Source organism: Trachypithecus francoisi, unplaced genomic scaffold (assembly GCF_009764315.1).
Source record: "Trachypithecus francoisi isolate TF-2019V2 unplaced genomic scaffold, Tfra_2.0 Lachesis_group8, whole genome shotgun sequence".
Classification (NCBI taxonomy): domain Eukaryota; kingdom Metazoa; phylum Chordata; class Mammalia; order Primates; family Cercopithecidae; genus Trachypithecus; species Trachypithecus francoisi.
The window spans coordinates 2,854,702-2,872,410 of NW_022681473.1; the positions used below are offsets into that span (position 1 = coordinate 2,854,702).

The 17,709-nt window shown below is 57.0% G+C and overlaps 1 protein-coding gene across 3 annotated transcripts in view; it reads right to left on the reverse strand.

Moving 5' to 3' along the window:
- Positions 1-901: 901 nt before the first annotated feature.
- Positions 902-17,709, reverse strand: part of OSBPL5 (oxysterol binding protein like 5) — an 80,960-nt gene continuing 64,152 nt past the window's right edge. For 2 of the 3 annotated variants that reach the window (XM_033208266.1, XM_033208267.1), the window contains exons 12-22: positions 16,752-16,850; positions 16,199-16,295; positions 14,754-14,852; positions 8,255-8,352; positions 7,646-7,735; positions 7,427-7,563; positions 6,766-6,951; positions 6,331-6,457; positions 4,450-4,588; positions 3,729-3,831; positions 903-2,158 (exon numbers count right to left, since the gene is read on the reverse strand). In XM_033208266.1, the coding sequence (XP_033064157.1) occupies positions 2,020-2,158; positions 3,729-3,831; positions 4,450-4,588; positions 6,331-6,457; positions 6,766-6,951; positions 7,427-7,563; positions 7,646-7,735; positions 8,255-8,352; positions 14,754-14,852; positions 16,199-16,295; positions 16,752-16,850 (1,314 nt within the window). In that variant the 3' untranslated portion in view covers positions 903-2,019. Of the gene's footprint in view, positions 2,159-3,728; positions 3,832-4,449; positions 4,589-6,330; positions 6,458-6,765; positions 6,952-7,426; positions 7,564-7,645; positions 7,736-8,254; positions 8,353-14,753; positions 14,853-16,198; positions 16,296-16,751; positions 16,851-17,709 lie in introns of all 3 variants that reach the window. The other variant, XM_033208268.1, reaches the window with a different exon arrangement.

Sequence of the window (17,709 nt, forward strand, 5' to 3'; positions counted from 1 at the left end):
TCTGCATGGGCCCGGGGTGCAGGAGGCAAGATGGGGTCCCAGGTGAGGTGTCTGGAACAGCCTGCCCTGGCATCAAGATGCAGAAGGCTGTCACCCCCAAGGTTCACACTGTGAGCTCATGTTTGCCCCATGGCGTGTGGCCTCCACACAGGGGTGCTGGAGCCAGGCAGGGCCCCCGCCCCGTCCTCCAGGTGGTTTGGGGGCTCTTGGGAGTCCTGGCTGTCTGAGGTGAACATGAGGCTCCCAAGAGGAGCTGGGGGCAGGACCCCCTGCCTCTCCCTCCACCCCAGCCACAGCCCCTACTCTCCCGGGGCCTTGGGGGTCGAGGCGGGGAGGTGCAGAGGGAGGTGGTGACCCGAGGCCCTTTGCGTCCTCCTCTCCTGGGCACTGCCTGGCTGCCCTCTTCTTCTGATTGCTGTGAGGGGTGGGCTGCAGTCTCCCTTTGCTGTCACATGGGGCCTGTGGTCAGGTGCCCCCACCCCTCCTTCAGGGGCACCCTGGGCAGGCCCACTCACTGGTCTTGGTGTCTGAGTACCAGGGGTGGTGGCCACAGTGGAACCGAAACAAGGGGCAGCAGGTCAGGTGGTCCAGCCTGGGGGTCCCCTTCAGTGACTGGCAGCATTGGCCTCAGGGGCTGTGCCAATGCCCCCCAGCAGCCTCTGGGGTGCCTGGAGCGCCTGTGAGAAGTGTCACTCCGTGTCCCCCGCTGGCTCATTGGGCGGTGATGGGACCCCAGCCTTCCAGCATTCGCTCCACAGGGCGGGCCGGCTGCCCATGGCTCCCTGCGAACTCTGCACCCTCCTCCCTCCTGGGCCCCTCCACCCAGCCCCACACAGCTCCACGCTGGCCTTGCGTCTTCCTGGGAAGCCCCCATCTCATTTCCAGAAGTCCCGCAAGAAGAGAACACACATGTGTCTGTTTATTTCAAGGTATGGAGCACAGACACACCCCCAGATGGGGGAGGGAGGGAGACAAGGACGTGGGCACAAAAACTGGAGACAAACCACACGCTCCAGCTCAGACGGCGCCGCCACGATGTAGTTTAAGGCTCTGTATGCATATATATGTGTAGAGGCTCACGCACACGCACACGCACACACATGCACACGCACACGCAGAGCGCCACTGACACGGGGACTGAGGCCAGACGCCAAGGCTGACTGCGGCCTGCAGCCTGCCTAAAATATTGCAATTATGTTTATTAAAAAAGTGTAAAATGGGAAGACTGTGCATCGGTCTGAGTAAAGTGGCGAACTTGAGCCTCCCCGGCCCAGGGGCGGGGCCAGCTAGGCCACAGCCCTGTGCCCCCCACACCCCTGCACACACTTGCACCCACAACCACCTCCACCTGTGCATGCCCCCACCAGAGCGAGTGTCCAGGTGTAGGGGTGGGTGGTTCCAGGACCTGCCTCTGTGGGGCCCCATCCAAACTGCACATGGTGGAATAAAACACCAAAATGCCCTCCCTAGAGTGGCACTAACCTGTCCCTGGCACCCACCAGCAGCCCCACCAGGGTGTCCCAGGTAACGTGGACAGGGTCTCAGGAAGGCAGGCCTATGCGTCCATGTGTGTGGGGGGACTCCTGGGCCACTCGGGGCTCCCTGGCTGCTCCTCCAAACCTACCCACTCACTGCTGCTGGGGTGTGACTGTCCAGGGCCCTGGCAGGTCCTCCCACCCTAAATCCATCCATCCCCCATGGCAAGTGGAGGCTGGACAGGGGGTGACACAGCAAGATGGCCAGGAGTGTGTTGCACAGCAGAAGCTGCATTTGGCTTTAGCATTAAGGCCGGCGCTGGGCAGAAGGCCCTGCAGAGAGGCCGGTGCCCCCCGAGAGGGGCCTAGCACACCTGGGCCTGCAGCGCCCTTCCCTTGTGGCCCCGGGTCCCTCCTGCGCCTGGACTCCCCGTCACAGTGGCTGTGCTTGCCAGGCCTCTCTGCCTCCACGGAGCAGGCTTAAAGTGCTGGGTGCCTGGGAGGGAGGGCTTGGGGCTGGCCAGGAGCTCTGCCCCCGGGGCTCCTATTTGAGGATGTGGTTAATGAACAGCTGACATGCCAGGAACACGCAGAGCAGGAACCAGGATCGGGGGCTCTGCAGGAGGCCTGGGGTCGGTGCCTGTGCCGCCCGTGCCGTGGAGCTCAGCATGGCGGAAAGGTGCCTGCAAGGACAGGGGACAGGTCATGGGGACTGTGACAAAGCCAGCAAGGTCCCCTCCCACAGGCCAGGATGGTGCCCTGGGTGCTTGAACAGGTGCTGGACCCAGGGCTGAGGTGGAGCCGGGATGGCCCTCCAGGGGCATCGGAGCAGGTGGGGGTGGAAAGCGTGTTAGTGGGAGGGCCCCAGGACACCACGGCTACACTGGGATTCCCTGGGCACATCCAGGGCAGAGGAGGGTCAGGGATCGGGGAGCCAGCCTTTTACATCCTCCCTCCCACCTCTGTGGTTACGGCTGAGTCATGCCTCTGCCACCTTCATAGGTTGAAGTCCTAACCCCTTCCACCTCAGATAAGACTGTATTTGGAGATGGGGTCCTTAAAGAGGTATTTATTTAAATTGAGACCATTAGGGTGGGCCCTGGTCCCATAGGATCGGCATCCTTATACGACGAGGAGATGAAGACACAGACACAGTGAGAAGGTGGCGTCTGCCAGGCAGGAGAGAGGTCTCGGGATAAACCAGCCCTGCGGCACCGAGATCTCAGACTCCAGCCTCCAGGACCGTGAGGGAGCAGACGCTGCTGTCCGAGCCTCTTGCCGGCAGTACTCTGCCATGGAGGTCCTGGGCCCTGAGCTGAAGTACTTTCCCATGGAGATCTTGACCCCTGAGCTGGAGTACTTTGCTGTGGAGACCTTGGCCCACGAGCTGGAGTACTTTGCTGTGGAGGACCTGGCCTCTGACACGGTATCTGGTTTGCTCCAGAAGCTTCTGGCTGAGCCCTGGCCACCTGCCTGATAGCTGACCTGCTTCTGGGGAGCCAGGTCTCCCTGTTTCTTTGCCCACACAGCCTCACCAGGGAGCACCTTCTGGAAATGCTCACACAGGGACAATGACAGCTCTCGAAGGCTCTTGAGCCTCACAGAGCCCAGGCCTGTGCCCTGGCTGCATTTCACCCTGGGATATCAAGCCCACTTTACAGAGGGGAGGCTGAGGTATGACAGCCAAGGTCCCACAGCCAGTGAGACCCTCAGCCTGGCTCAGAGCCAGGAGCTTTGGACCCAAGATGGACCCTGTGCTCTGCTCCCCATCGGTGGCATCTGCTGACAAGAAGGGGCCATGTGGCCCTGGAGGCCTGCAACCACCGGCTCTCGGCCACTCCCATTTGCTCCTTCCCCAGCCATTCCTGAGAAGCCACAGTGTGCAGGTGCGGGGCCACCACAGTGAGCCCAGGCTGCCACCTCGCTCCGCACACCTCAGGGTCTCTCCTGGGGCTACCCCAGGCCATGCTGGGCTGGCACCTTCCTCTGGGCTCCAGGACATCTTCGGCTCAGTGTCTGCCAGGCATGGCCAACTTGGCTGGTTGGTCACACCGCACCGCCTGCCACTCCCACACCCTCTCTCCTGCCCCTGGCGGTTTTCCTCCTTTCATCACCCTGCAGGTCTTTTGCCTTCCAGCTCCAGTGACAAGCCCGGCCCCAGCCTCCTGGCCTCCCCGCCTCCTGCCCTAGCTCTACCAGGTCTCCCACAGTCTCTGACCCAGAGCCTGGATGGACACAATGAGTGTGGCCCACCTGTGCAGCTCCTGCTGGGCCTCTCGGATGGAGAGGATGGCCTCGTGCAGGGCCTGCAGCCGCCGTGCCTCCTTCCTGCACCGAGGGCATGGGCTCTCACCGCCTGGGATGGCCCCGAGGGAGACACAGGAAGGGAAGGGAGAAGCAAGGATGAGCTGGAGGTCCGGGGGTGCTGGCATGTGGGTCTTGGGGTCACATCCAGCTCGGGCCTCTGCCCCACCTCATGGGAAATCTGCAGGGCCAAGCTGCAGACACGGAGATGAGGGAGGGGCACTAAGGATGTTTCTGGAGGGAACCCCCTGGCTGGACCAGTCTCTAACAGGCCTGGGAGGCAGAAGTGGCCAAGGCAAGGCCCATCCATTACAGAGGCAGGGGCAAAGTCGGGGAGACACAGCTCCTGGTGACAGGAAAGGAGCAGAGGGTAGGGGCAGGATGCCACTAGACCTGCCCCTTATGCCGCCCCCGCCCGCCGCTGGGGAGCCCCTGGCCTGGGCCTGCTCCCTTTCTTCCCCGCCCCCACCATGCCCCACTTCAGCCCTTGGGCTGCCTCCCAGACTCTGAGAGGGCAGGGCCTGCTGGGGGCCCCTCAGGGCAGCAGAGGAGCTTTTGCTGGGAGGCCGCCCTACATCTGGGCAGGTGCTTCTGGCTTCCCCACTGACCAGGTCAGCATCTGAGGCACGAACCAGACAGCGGCCTTGCGGCTGGGCCCAAGGGGGCTCACCAGGGATAAAGTCACCATCCTGCTCCTCGTCCGAGAGCTCTGGGCAGGACTCAGGTGTGGATCCGCTGCTCTCCGTGGCCTGGCTGTGGCCAGAGGGTTGGTCGCTGGCCTTCCGAAGCCGCTGCTCTGGGCCAGACCTCTGCAGAGAAACAGAGCTGCTGTAGCAGAGAGCCACCCATGCCCCCTGGCCAGACTCCAGGGACATGGTGACACGCTCATGCCAGGACAGTATTAGAGGCGGCAGCCGGCAGGGAGGGCAGCTGCTGGACTGTGGAGCTGGCTGGAGGGGTCTGTCTCAGCCCTGGCATGGCATGGAGTAGCCACGGCCCCTTTGGGCCTGTTTCCTCATGGGTGAGACAGAGCTGCTGACCCCTCAAAGTGAGCAAGGGCCTGCAAGGCGGTGCAGATGCACCTGCCCTGGGCCCACCACGGGGTGGCATCCAATAAATGCAGAGATGAAGGCATGGGGGGGGCCGAGGGTGGTTCTGACCCCTGAACCACGAGGACAGATGAAAGCCGAGGCCACTGTGGGAGCTGGCGGGTCCATAGGAACCCCGGATGGCTAGGGTTCCCCATGTCAAGGGGCATCTCCAGGGGGGAACCCCCAGACTCATCTGGCTGCTCACAAGCCCAGGAGTGCAGGCAGGGCTCATCCATTCAGCCCTTACTTGAGCTTACAAGGAACCCAGGACAGGAACCGATGCTCAGGGGTGGGGAAAGAGCAGAACCTGGCTGTGGAACCACCATGTAACAATGGGCCTTTGGGGCCAGAGAGGTGCCAGGGACGCTCTGCATTGGGTGTGGTCAGCGACGGTGCAGTTGGGTCAGAGCCAGGACAGGTGGGGTCAGAGGTGGGGCAGGTGGGTTTGGCCACAAGGTACTCCACGGGACGATTTTTGAGGCATGGTGGAGCCCAGGCTGACTGCAGAGGATGAGGGGTGGGAGGCTGCAGAGGGCATTGGGGGTGGACATCTGCTGGAGATCGGTGGGGAGGGGCTGGGGCCAAGGGAAGGTGGGAGCTAGCTGTCTGGCCTGAGCTCAGGGGGATGGAAACTGTGCTGCAGACAAAGGGGGTGCAGGGTGCATCTGTCTGCCTTCCTGAGGCTTCTTCCCTGGTCCCTTGGCAGGCAGAGCATGGGAAATGAGGCCGAGGAGATACCGTGGTCCCCAGCTTTCTGGGGAAGTTAGGGTCATCAGGCAAGCATGGCCTCTCATCTGAGTCTGGCCCAGACGGCATCAGCTGGGGAACATGCCCCATCCTGCCTGCCGCGGGTGAGCACCGGCCGTACTCTGCATGCTCTGCACGCAGTAAGTAGGTGCAGGGCTGGTGTGGCTCAGCACACCTGAAACGGGGGCGTGTGGGTTTGGCGCCACCTGGTGGCCGCCCAAGGCATGGCACCAATACACACCCAAGGCAGCTTCCTCGGGTTCCTCTGCGGAGCCTCCCTGCTGTCCTGCTTCCCCTTTCCAGACCAAGATCTGTGCAAGCGCTGGCTCCTCCTCCTCCTACCTGGGCAGGGCCCTGGGCTGCCCTGACCTTCTGTTTCCTCATCAGTGGAATGGGATAATGTGGCTGCTAACTTGGCAGAGGGAGACTTTGGGGGCAGTGGACTGAGAGACAGCAGACACAGGGCCCCACACGCCAAGGTGCCCCTAGAACTAAGCATCCTGCAAATTCTGGTTTCCTGAGTCCCATGCTGGGCAGAGAAGGAAAGGGGATAAGGGTGTGAAGGCCTAAGCTTGTGTCCCAGGTCCACTGGGAGACAAGGGCTAAGACTTAATGGAGTGAGGGGAAGGGAGGAGCGAGGTGAGGAGCGAAGGGTGGCGGTGGCCACACGTGCAGCTAAGAGCAGCCCTGGGTGGGGCCTCTGGGGTGCTGACCTCATGCCTGGGCCCTGGGCTGCCCAGGAAGGTGGTCTGGCGGGCCACGGCCTCCTGCTGCAGGGTCCGCAGGATCCCATCTTGCTCAAACTGGGCGATGTCCTTCAGGGGGTCCCAGGGGCTGTGGCTGGAGGGTCCAGAGGGTGTCCGTCAGCACAGGCGATGGCCCTCAGGTGAGGGGGCTGTCCTGGCCCAGCCTTCAGCCCCCCAGCAGTGGCCAGAGACCTCCAGGAGAATGACCACTGCCCATACCTCATGGGCAGGGCCTGCGGTAAGGACTGGTGGTGGGGGGTGTCACTATCTGACTCTCCTCCACTGGCTCCTCCAGGGGACAGGCTGAAGGTGAGAGGGAAGCTGGGAGCCCCTGGGCCCTTCTCAGCCCATCTGCCAGGCGCAGCCCCACCCTGTGGCCCCCAGGTCTTTGCCAGCACTCACTCCTCGTATCGGTAGTGCCACTCCTGGGTGATGGGGTCCAGGTGGAACAGCTGCGGCTTCCAGGGCATGAGGCTCTCCTGCCGCTCTCGGGCCCGCCGCCGCTGTGCCTCCTCCAGTGCAAACTTCTCCTGTGTGGCCCTGTGCTGGTCGCCCTTGCTGATGGCCCTGGTGACGTGCTGCCAGAGCCTGCGGGCCAGGGACCCGCCCTGAGTCAGTGGCCTGGGCAGCCTGACTCCTAGGCAGCTGGGAATCAGGGCCCCTTGGCACCAGAAGGCAGGCACAGAGCAACCTCTGCCTGATTGCCTCCAGTGACAGGGAGCTCACTACTTTGAAGGGAGCTTTTCTTTTGTCCATGAGATGGGCTTTTCCAAAACTAAGCTCCCACCTCCTGCCCTGAAGGGACCTCCCTGTGCAGCTGTTGGTCACCCACCGGCAATGAGGCAGTGAGAGGTCAGGGGGAGCCAGCTCCACTCCAGGCCACACCCCCTCCCTCCATCTGTCCTTTCCAGGACATGTGATCTGCCACCAGGGATGCACCAGGCCTGCCCTCCCTGCCAGGGACATCCTGGGACCATGCTCACAGCACTGTAGCCCTGCTGACCTGCCTGCCTGGCCATCCAGGCTGTGGTCAGCAGGGTCCCTGGGCGCCGAAGGGACTCACCTCTCAGACTCCAGCTCCGTCTGCTCCTCCAGCGGCACCGTGTGCTGCCTCAGCCTCTGTCTGCGGACCTCCTCGCTCGGGGTCCAGAAAAGCGCAGGGCTTCCACTCCCTTCCTCCTTGATAAACACGTCCCTGTCCTGCCCCAGATGGCCAGCGGGGTCAGAGGCTGGCCTGGCGATGACCGCCCGGCCGTGCCTGCCCTGAGGGATGGCCCCTTACCCAGTGGCCACTGAGGCTGGCCAGGACGTCCTCTCCCGATGTGATCTTTCCCGAGATCTGGTTGATGCTGGTGCTACCCCCGAAGAAGGGCTGCAGAGCCACACCCAGAACAGAGCCCCGTGAGCGGGGGCTGCAGGGCCACAGCCAGAACAGAGCCCCGTGAGCGGGGGCTGCAGGGCCACAGCCAGAACAGAGCCCCGTGAGCGGGGGCTGCAGGGCCACACCCAGAACAGAGCCCCGTGAGCGGGGGCTGGGGCCTCCAGAGTCACATCCTCATGGAGGCACGGAACAGTTATTCTCTTGGGGTACCTGGGAGCCCAGGAGGATGGACCCAACACTAGCCAACAAGGCCTTGGGGATCCTCATGCCTCTGCTCAAGGATGCACGGTCCCTGCCACAGAGACAGGGCCCGGGCTGGTTCCGCTGTGTGGCTGCAGGCAGCAGCCTCCCCTCTCTGGGCCCTGTCTGTGTTCTGGGATGTCAAGAGCTGTTCCCCTCAAGTGCACTGCCTTGGGGAACCTTCCCTGGGGCCTGGAGAGGGTGTGAGGGGATCTCCAAGGCCTCGTTCTTTCCCTGGCCTCATCTCCCCCAGGCTGCACCCAGCGCTACCTTCAGTTTGAATTCCAGCTCGGCCTGGAGGTTGTTCTTCGCACACTCGACGGTGACCTTCCCACCCAGCTCCATGGTCATCGTGCCATACAGGATTCCTGAAATGCAGCCAGTGTCAGGGGCCAGGCAGCCGCAGCCCTGCTGAGCCCCAGGCCCTGCTGAGTCCCAACCCAGCAGCACCAACCCCTGGGAGGCCTGTGTCAGTCCCTGGGAGGGTGAGAAGGAGGAGGTGCCAGGAGCAGAGCCCACAGGGAGAGGCTGGTGAGGATGTGGAGCCTGGGAGGCGTGGAGCCTGGGAGGCACGCCTGGTCCCTCAGGGCTGTCTCCCCGACTAAGGGGGCTCTGTCCTCGCCAGGGCCTTTGCTCATGCCATGTGTCGCCTCCTGTTCCAGGCTTCCGGGAGGCCACCAGCGCCATGAGGCATGCATCGTGCTTCACTTCACTCCACAGTTCCCGCTCCGACGTCAGGCTCCTGAGGGCAGGCATCTTCTCACTGACCGCTGCGTCCCAGAACGGCACCCGGAACACAGTGGGCACCAGCACCCACGATGGCAACCCGTATGTTTAAAAAAATTAATACTTTTTTTTTTCAATTAATGAAGGAAAGAACAACTCTTCCATTTCTGGCATATGGAGGAGTTAATCTAATTAAAGCAGCACCACCACCGCCGCCATCAAAACCCAAACATTTGCACTCTAAAAACCACTTAGAAATGTGTGGCAAAATATGTCCCTTAAAAATGAAGAAAAGAAACAACAAGCTACTTGTCGCAACAAAGGCTTGAAATACCCCCAAATCCCTCCAGAGGGTGCTGTGTGTGTGCACCCTGGTCCATGCGCACGACGGGAAGCTATGCGGCCTAGAAAGACAAAGGGGCGTCTCTGTGCAGCTCTGGGGGGTCTCCAGGCTCCAAGGAGAAGAAGAAGGCCCAGGAGGCAGAGGCTGCAGTGAGCTGAGATCACACCACTGCACTCCAGCCTGGGCAACAGAGTGAGACTCTGTCTCAAAAAAAAAGAAAAACAAAACAGATCTGACCTCCAGATTGTGACCACTAAATATTATTTCCTAGTGAAAGGAAACGAGCTTCCTGGAGAAATGGTCGATTTGAGGTCTAGTGTAGGAAATGTCCTAGGTGCACACGTGGTCAGGGCAGAAGGAAGGACGCCAGCAGAGCTACTGGGGTATGCAGGGGGTCCCAGAGCCAACTATGGCCCCCACTGGCCAAAGATGGGGCAATTTCAGTATCAATAAAGTTAACAACTGAAAGGTTCTGAAATCACCAAATATGTTCCTATCAAATAACACATGGCAATAATGACCTTCGCCAATCACCTTTGGAAGACAGCAGGGGAAAAAACTCATTATTTTGAAAAGATAAAAAACCTGGGATGTGCTGGGCACGGTGGTTCAAGCCTGTAATCCCAGCACTTTAGGAGGCCGAGACGGGCAGATCACGAGGTCAGGAGATCGAGACCATCCTGGCTAACACGGTGAAACTCCGTCTCTACTAAAAAATACAAAAAACTAGCCGGGCGAGGTGGTGGGTGCCTGTAGTCCCAGCTACTCGGGAGGCTGAGGCAGGAGAATGGCGGGAACCCGGGAGGCGGAGCTTGCAATGAGTCGAGATCCGGCCACTGCACTTCAGCCTGGGCGACAGAGCGAGACTCCGTCTCAAAAAAAAAAAAAAAAAAAATCCTGGGATTTCTCCTGAAACAAACCAATCCTGTTGGGTAACCACGTAGTAGACAAGGGAAGTTTCTCTTTCTTTTTTTTTTTTTTTTGAGACGGAGTCTGGCTCTGTCTCCCAGGCTGGAGTGCAGTGGCCGGATCTCAGCTCACTGCAAGCTCTGCCTCCTGGGTTTACACCATTCTCCTGCCTCAGCCTCCCGAGTAGCTGGGACTACAGGCGCCCGCCACCTCGCCCGGCTAGTTTTTTGTATTTTTAGTAGAGACGGGGTTTCACCGTGTTCGCCAGGATGGTCTCGATCTCCTGACCTCGTGATCCGCCCGTCTCGGCCTCCCAAAGTGCTGGGATTACAGGCTTGAGCCACCGCCCCCGGCGGAAGTTTCTCTTTCAAGGAGCCTTCCGGTGATTTAGTGAAGAGGATGGAACGTCACCATTTAGCAATGCCTGATACATGAACGGATCCAGACGTTGAGAATCAATGTTCGCTAATGTCACAAAGAACAACAGGCCCTGTGCACCCTGCTGTGAAGACACGAAACCCCCGATTAAGCGTCATGTTGAAAAAATTGTGCTGAACGTGATCAGGCGACTAGAGATCGAATCAATTGGTGGTTTATAGGAAATCCCCAGGGCAGAGGAACGCAGCCAGGAAAATCCATGTGGAGGGACTAGGAGGAAATGACTAATATACTGCAAGGGAAAAACAGGAGGGAGGGCCATCAAGGAGATGTAAACACAGGGCAGTCATGCACAGAGCGTGGCCTGACGCAGAGACTTAGCCAAATGGCCAGCTGTCATGTGTGTGGGGGATCAAGACATAGGCACATGGCAGCTGGGGATCTGAACCTCGACTGCAGACTTGATGGTAACAAAGAGCTGTTTGTTTGTTTGTTTTTGGTCAGATGATAGTACTGTGGCTATGGTTAAGAAGGGAAACCCTGGCCTGGCTCAAGCCCATACTCCCAGCACTTCCCAGCACTTTGGGAGGCTGAGGCAGGCCTGCTCACTTGAGGTCAGGAGTTTGTGACAAGCCCGGCCAACATAGTGAAACACAATCTCTACTAAAATACAAAAATTAGCTGGGTGTGGTGGCGCACGCCTGTAATCCCAGCTACATGAGAGGCTGCGGTAGGAGAATCACTTGAACCCGGGAGGTGGAGGTTGCAGTGAGCTGAGATCACACCACTGCACTCCATCCTGGGTGACATAGCAAGACTCTGTCAAAAAAAAAAAAAAAAGAAAGAAAGAAGGGAAATCCTTACCTTTAGTGATATAAAATAAAATACACAAATGACATGATATGACATCTGGGATTTACTTCCAATTAATTCGGGGGAGAGCATGAAGGTGGGCGGCTTGCTGTGCTGAGGGTACGTGGGGTGCACTGTGCTTCTATATATGTTTGAACTTTGCCATAATAAAAAGTTGAAAAAAATCTATGAAGCATGGAGGAGTCAATGAGCAAGCAAGAAAACATGGGAACTCCCCTACAAGAGAAAATAAAGAGGGAGAAGACGGGAGGAGGAGAGGAGAAGAGGAAAGACGGGGAAGAGAAGGAGGGACATTTGTTGATCTGAGATCTTGGTTTCTGAGGTTCCCGTGGGAAGCGGTAGACAGGTCCTTGGGTCAGAGTAACCAGGAGAGACTCTTTCCGAGACATTTCCACAAAGCAGGCACTCTCACATGGCTACACACTCAGCAAAAGGAACAGTCGCAGAAAGCCCATTCATCCCAGAGGGAGTCAGGCAAACATTCGTTTTGGGCCTGTGCTCCAGGGGATTCAAATGTCTACTTCCTCCGTGTCCCATAAACAACCTACTAAGAAAATGTGAGAGCCAGCCGGGCGCGGTGGCTCAAGCCTGTAATCCCTGCACTTTGGGAGGCCGAGACGGGCGGATCACGAGGTCAGGAGATCGAGACCATCCTGACTAACGTGGTGAAACCCCGTTTCTACTAAGAAAAAACACACACACAAAACTAGCTGGGCGAGGTGGTGGGCGCCTGTAGTCCCAGCTACTCGGGAGGCTGAGGCAGGAGAATGGCGGGAACCCGGGAGGCGGAGCTTGCAGTGAACTGAGATCGGGCCACTGCACTCCAGCCTGGGAGACAGCGAGACTCCGCCTCAGAAAAGAAAATGTGAGAGCCAACAAAACAAGTTCAGCCAACAAAACGAAAACAAACAAAGAAAAAACGAGCAAATTAGAATCCGAGGTTTTACTAAATACAGCCATTCTTCGAATAATTATTGAGCACCTTCGAGGGTATCACTATGGACAGTGAGGACCCAGCAGCAAACAAATTAGAATATCAGAATGACCAGCTAGAGATGACAAAACACTGTGTTTATTACAGTGCTCAAAGATTTATCAGAAAGGATTGCAAACATGACTGAGGAACAACGTACAAGTATAAAAGAACAGGCAAGGCTGGGCGCAGTGACTCACCCCTGTAATCCCAGCACTTTGGGAGGCAGAGGCGGGCAGATCACCTGAGGTCAGGAGTTTGAGACCAACCTGGCCAACATGGAGAAACCCCGTCTCTACTAAAAATACAAAAAATTAGCCAGGTGTGGTGGCACATGCCTGTAGTCCCAGCTACTCAGGAGGCTGAGGCAGGAGAATTGCTTGAACTCAGGAGGCGGAGGTGGCAGTGAGCTGAGATGGCACCATTGCACTCCAGCCTGGGCAACAAGAGTGAAACTCCAACTTCGTCTCAAAACAAAACAAAATCCCAAAAACAAACAAACAAAAAAACCAGGCAGGTTTGATATGAAACTAAGTAGAACTTCTTGGGAAACAATATATCAAAATGGAAAACTCAGTGGATGAGTGATACATCAGGTTAATTAGAGTTAAAGATACATCTAAATAAATAATCTAGAATGCAAAGAGATAAGAGATATGATGGAAACATTAAGAGAGACTAAGCAAAGGAGGAGATGGTTTAAATTCTGTCTCATTGGAGTTCTAGGAAAAATGGGAAAATCAGGAGTGAGGCACTTAAAAAAATAGCTAAAAATTTCCGGACTTCATCAAAGCCACGAAACCTCAGTTTCAAAGAGTTCAAACAAACAAAAACCCTCAATCAGCAAAAATTAAAAAGAAATCCAGAGCTATCAAGCCATAGAAAGACATGAAGGATTTTTTTTTTTTTTTTTTTTTTGAAATGGAGTTTCTCTCTTGTTGCCCAGGCTGGAGTGCAATGACATGATCTCAGTTCACTGCATCCTTCGCCTCCCGGGTTCAAGCGATTCTCCTGCCTCAGCCTCCCGAGTAGCTGGGATTACAGGCGTGCGCCACCACGCCTGGCTAGTTTTGTATATTTAGTAGAGATGGGGTTTCTCCATGTTGGTCAGGCTGGTCTTAAACTCCCGACCTTAGGTGATCCGCCCGCCTCGACCTCCCAAAGTGCTGGGATTACAGGTGTGAGCCACTGTGCCAGGCAAGCATTTTTTTTTTTTTTTGAGATGGGGTCTTACTCTGCTGCCCAGGCTGGAGTGCACTGGTACCATGATGGCTCCTCCAAGCCTCTGCCTCCTGGGCTCAGGTTTTCCTCCCACTTCAACCTCCCACGGCTGGGACCACAGGTGCACCACCATGCCTGGTTAATTTTTTGGTACTTTTTGTAGAGACAGGGTTTCGCCATGTTGCCCAGGCTGGTCTTGAACTCTTGGGCTCAAGTGATCCCCCCACCTCTACCTCCCAAAGCACAGGGATTTATAGGCATGAGCCACCACGCGTAGTGGAGGAATCTTTAAGTGCATATTGCTGAGTGAAAGAAGCCAGTCTGAAAAGTCTCCACACCATATGATTCCAACTACATGACATTCTGGAAAAGGCAAAACTATTATTTTGCCAGGGCCTGGGGGGACTGAGGAATATGTGGATCCATCTATTCATGCCTAATCATAAGAGATTTTTAGGGTGGTGCAACTCTTCTGTGAGATATGGTAATGGCAGATACATGTCCTTCTGTATTTATCAAAACCCACAGAATGAGCAACACAAGGAGTGAAAGGGAAGGAGAACTGTGTACTCAGTAACAATGTATCAGTATTGGCTCATCAATGGTACCAAATGTAGCACCTCAGTATGAGATGTTAATAACAGGGGAAACTGTGTGTAGGGGATACACAGGACTTTCTGTACTTTCTGCTCAATTTTTCTGTAAACACGACACTACTGTAAAAAGGAAAGTCTATTAATGAAAAAACAAAAAAGAAATCCGAACTTTGAAACACTATAGCAAGACTACAGGGCACCAAGGCAAGGAGAGTATCTTCAAAGCAGCTACAGGGAAAAGCAGATTATGTAACAAATAAGCTGACAGCTAATCATCCCCAACAGTAGTGGAAGCCATAAGGCAAAAAAGCACAACACACGTATTCAAAGGGCAGTAAAACAGCCTCCACCTGGCATTACCCACCTTCAAAAGTCATGGGCAAGGCTGGGCATGGTGGCTCATGCCTGTAATCCCAGCACTTTGGGAGGCCGAGGTGGGTGGATCACCTGAGGTCGGGAGTTCGAGACCAGCCCGACCAACACGGTGAAAACCTACTAAAATACAAAATTAGCTGGGCGTGGTGGCGCATGCCTGTCATCCCAGCTACTTGGAGCCGAGACTGCGCCATTGCGCTCCAGCCTGGGTAACAAGAGTGAAACTCCTTCTCAAAAAAAAGAAAAAAAGTCACGGGTGAGTGAAGGTGAAGTAAAGATTTCTTCAAGCAACAACCAAAGGATTTTGGCACCTAGCCGCTTTCATTGAGGGAGGAGCCTCGCTCTGCCCTCGGAGTGGGTGGCTGAGCCACTCACCTTTGCAGTGGGCGTAGGGCATGGTGAGGGTGTAATCCTCAGCTCGGTTCAGGAAGGTGAGCGTGGCTTTGCCGTCCAGCAGTGCCGACAGCGAGTTCCCTGCAGAGACAAGAGGCAGCAGGACCAGTGAGGGGGACAACCCCTTCACACCTGAGGCCACCCCTAAATCACAGGGTCTGAGCCCCTTCCAACAGGTGAACACGCTCCTGGCACCTCCAGTGGTGTGACTGTGCATGAGTTACTTAACCTCTCTGGGCCTCAGATTCTGTAAAACCCCTGTCCAGTGTGCACAGGACATCTGTGTTGAGAAGTTATTTCACCTTTGACGTGTTAGTGGTTTATTGCAGTCACAAAACTGAAGATTCACAGGGTGGAGTCTGCAAACTTTTTCAAACCCGCCTGAGCCCTGCTCAGATTTTAAACGTCCATGTGGAGGGAGCGCGCCCCGCTCGGGGCCAAGAGTCACAGGCACTGCTGGTGAGGAGAGGACAGAGGTGGAAAAGGTGGGCTGAACCTGAGGGTCGCACCTGGGACCCTCTCCCAGACTTCCACACACCCAGCAGAGAGCCGGGCACACAGAGGCAACAGGCGCACACCTGCCCATGGATGAAACTGATGAAAAAGGTACAACGGATGGGATGAAATGCAAATGGACACTTTCTGAGCACCCGAGGCTGCCAGGCCTCAGAGCAGCGCAGTCCAATGGGGCTGTCTGTGAAGACCAGGGCTTCCCTCATGCCTGTCCCACTCCAGGGCCAACACTGAGCCTGTGTGATGTGGCAACAGAGGGACTGTGGTTTCAGTTTCATTTCTTTTCTTTTTTTTTTTTTTGAGACAGAGTCTCACCCTGTCACCCAGGCTAGAGTGCAGTAGCATCATCTTGGCTCACTGCAACCCTCACCTCCCAGGTTCAAGCGATTCCCCTGCCTCAGCCTCCCAAGTAGCTGGGATTATAGGCGCGTGCCACCATGCTTGGCTAATTTTCGTATTTTTAGTAGAAACGGGGTTTCACCATGTTGGCCAGGCTGTTCTCAAACTCCGGACCTCAGGTGATCCACCCACTTCGGCCTCCCAAAGTGCTGGGATTACAGGCGTGAGCGACTGTGCCTGACCTTAAGTTTCATTTCATTTTAGCCAATTCAAATAGTCACGCAGTGCTGTGGGGCTGCTCAGCCTCAATCCACACCTTTCCATGTAGGTGCCCTCTCTCAGTCCTCACAATGTCCCTGCAAAAGGTGGCCACTATCAGCTCAGGGGAGCTATGGGCCAGCTCTGCCTGATGCCTGGGTCTGAGCACTTGACCACCACATGGTCTCTGACTACGAGGGGTTGGGAGGGTCAGGCACATGGCCCCCACCTGAGATCTTGGTCCACTGGCTCCTGGAGCCCCCCCGACCATCGCATTTCCCTGAGGCCCCAGGGGGCGCCCGGGGTGACCCCCTCACCATAGAACCTGGACTTGGCTGTGATGCTGCCACTGATGCAGAAGCCGTCCTTCCGGTTGCTGACGTGGAAGGCAGACACGGGAGGGTGGTGGGACACCTGCAGGCAGGGAGGGCGCTCTGTAAACGGCCTCGGAAACAGGTAATCCCAGCTTCCCCCCAAAAACCCCTCCCTGTCGCTGACGTCACATCCCCTCCCCTGGTCCCAGCATTCGGGTAGGGGCCTTCCTGGCTCTTGCTCACGACGCCCAGAGCAGGTAGGCCTCAGCTGTGGGGTTTGGGAGCCCTGAGTTGCCCTAGAAGGCCTCCCTGGGAGATGGGACACATGGTCCTCCCTCCAGGGGGGACACTGTTTGCTGTCACAGCCATGGTGGGGTCTGCACTTTCCGCAAGAATCCCTATTGGCAGCGGCTGGGTCCATAGCCGTTCCGCTGCGTAGGACGTGGGGCCCCAGGAAGCGGGTCCTCGGGTCGTCACACTTGTCCTTGCCTGCTGCCAGGGCCCCGCCCCCCACAGAGCCCCGCGCCCAGGCCGGGTGCAGCGGAGGTGCTCTCACCTGCTCTGCTATGTAGAACGTACGGCTGTCAGTCTGGGGGTGGAACCAGCAGCAGCGGAAGGTCTCCCCCAGGATGGGGTTGTACGGCTTCTTGATTCCCTGCGGACAACAGAGAACCAGGTGGGTAAGAGGCCCGCTGTGAGCCGGGCGCGGTGGCTCAAGCCTGTAATCCCAGCACTTTGGGAGGCCAAGACGGGCGGATCACGAGGTCAGGAGATCGAGACTATCCTGGCTAATATGGTGAAACCCCGTCTCTACTAAAAAATACAAAAAAATAGCCGGGCGTGGTGGCGGGCGCCTGTAGTCCCAGCTACTTGGGAGGCTGAGGCAGAAGAATGGCGTGAACCCGGGAGGCGGAGCTTGCAATGAGCTGAGATCCGGCCACTGCACTCCAGCCCGGGCGACAGAGTGAGACTCCGTCTCAAAAAAAAAAAAAAAAAAAGAGGCCCGCTGTGCAGAGCAGGTGAGGGATGTGCACTGAGGAGCAGCGTGGGTGGGCTCCCCGCTGCCTGCTGGTTTGCTGCTAGCATCTGGGAACAACACCTCACCGCTACTTTGGTGGGACGATGCTTTGCCTGTGGTTTACATTCTTGGGGGACAGCCTCAGGGGAACCCTGTCTACTTCTTAGCTCAGAGAGGGGACATAAGACCCTGACCTTGTCACACTCTCCCTGGACCTTGGGTGTAACCTACACACAGCCTGCTGAAAGCCACGAAGGCACCAGGTAGTCAGGAGTCCTGCCTCCACCCCAAACCTGCTGTGCAACTCAGTCCATCCTTTCTCCTCTTGGAGCCTCAGTTTCCCCATCTGCACAATGAAGAAGTAGAACTAGGGTCGTGGTTTTCAAACTTGCTTCCTATGGAACCCCAGGGCTCCATGGTGGGTCAGGGGAGCTGCAGGCCTTCTCCCTCACTACAACCAGAGCAGCCTGCTGTCATTGGAGTCCTGGGTTTGGGG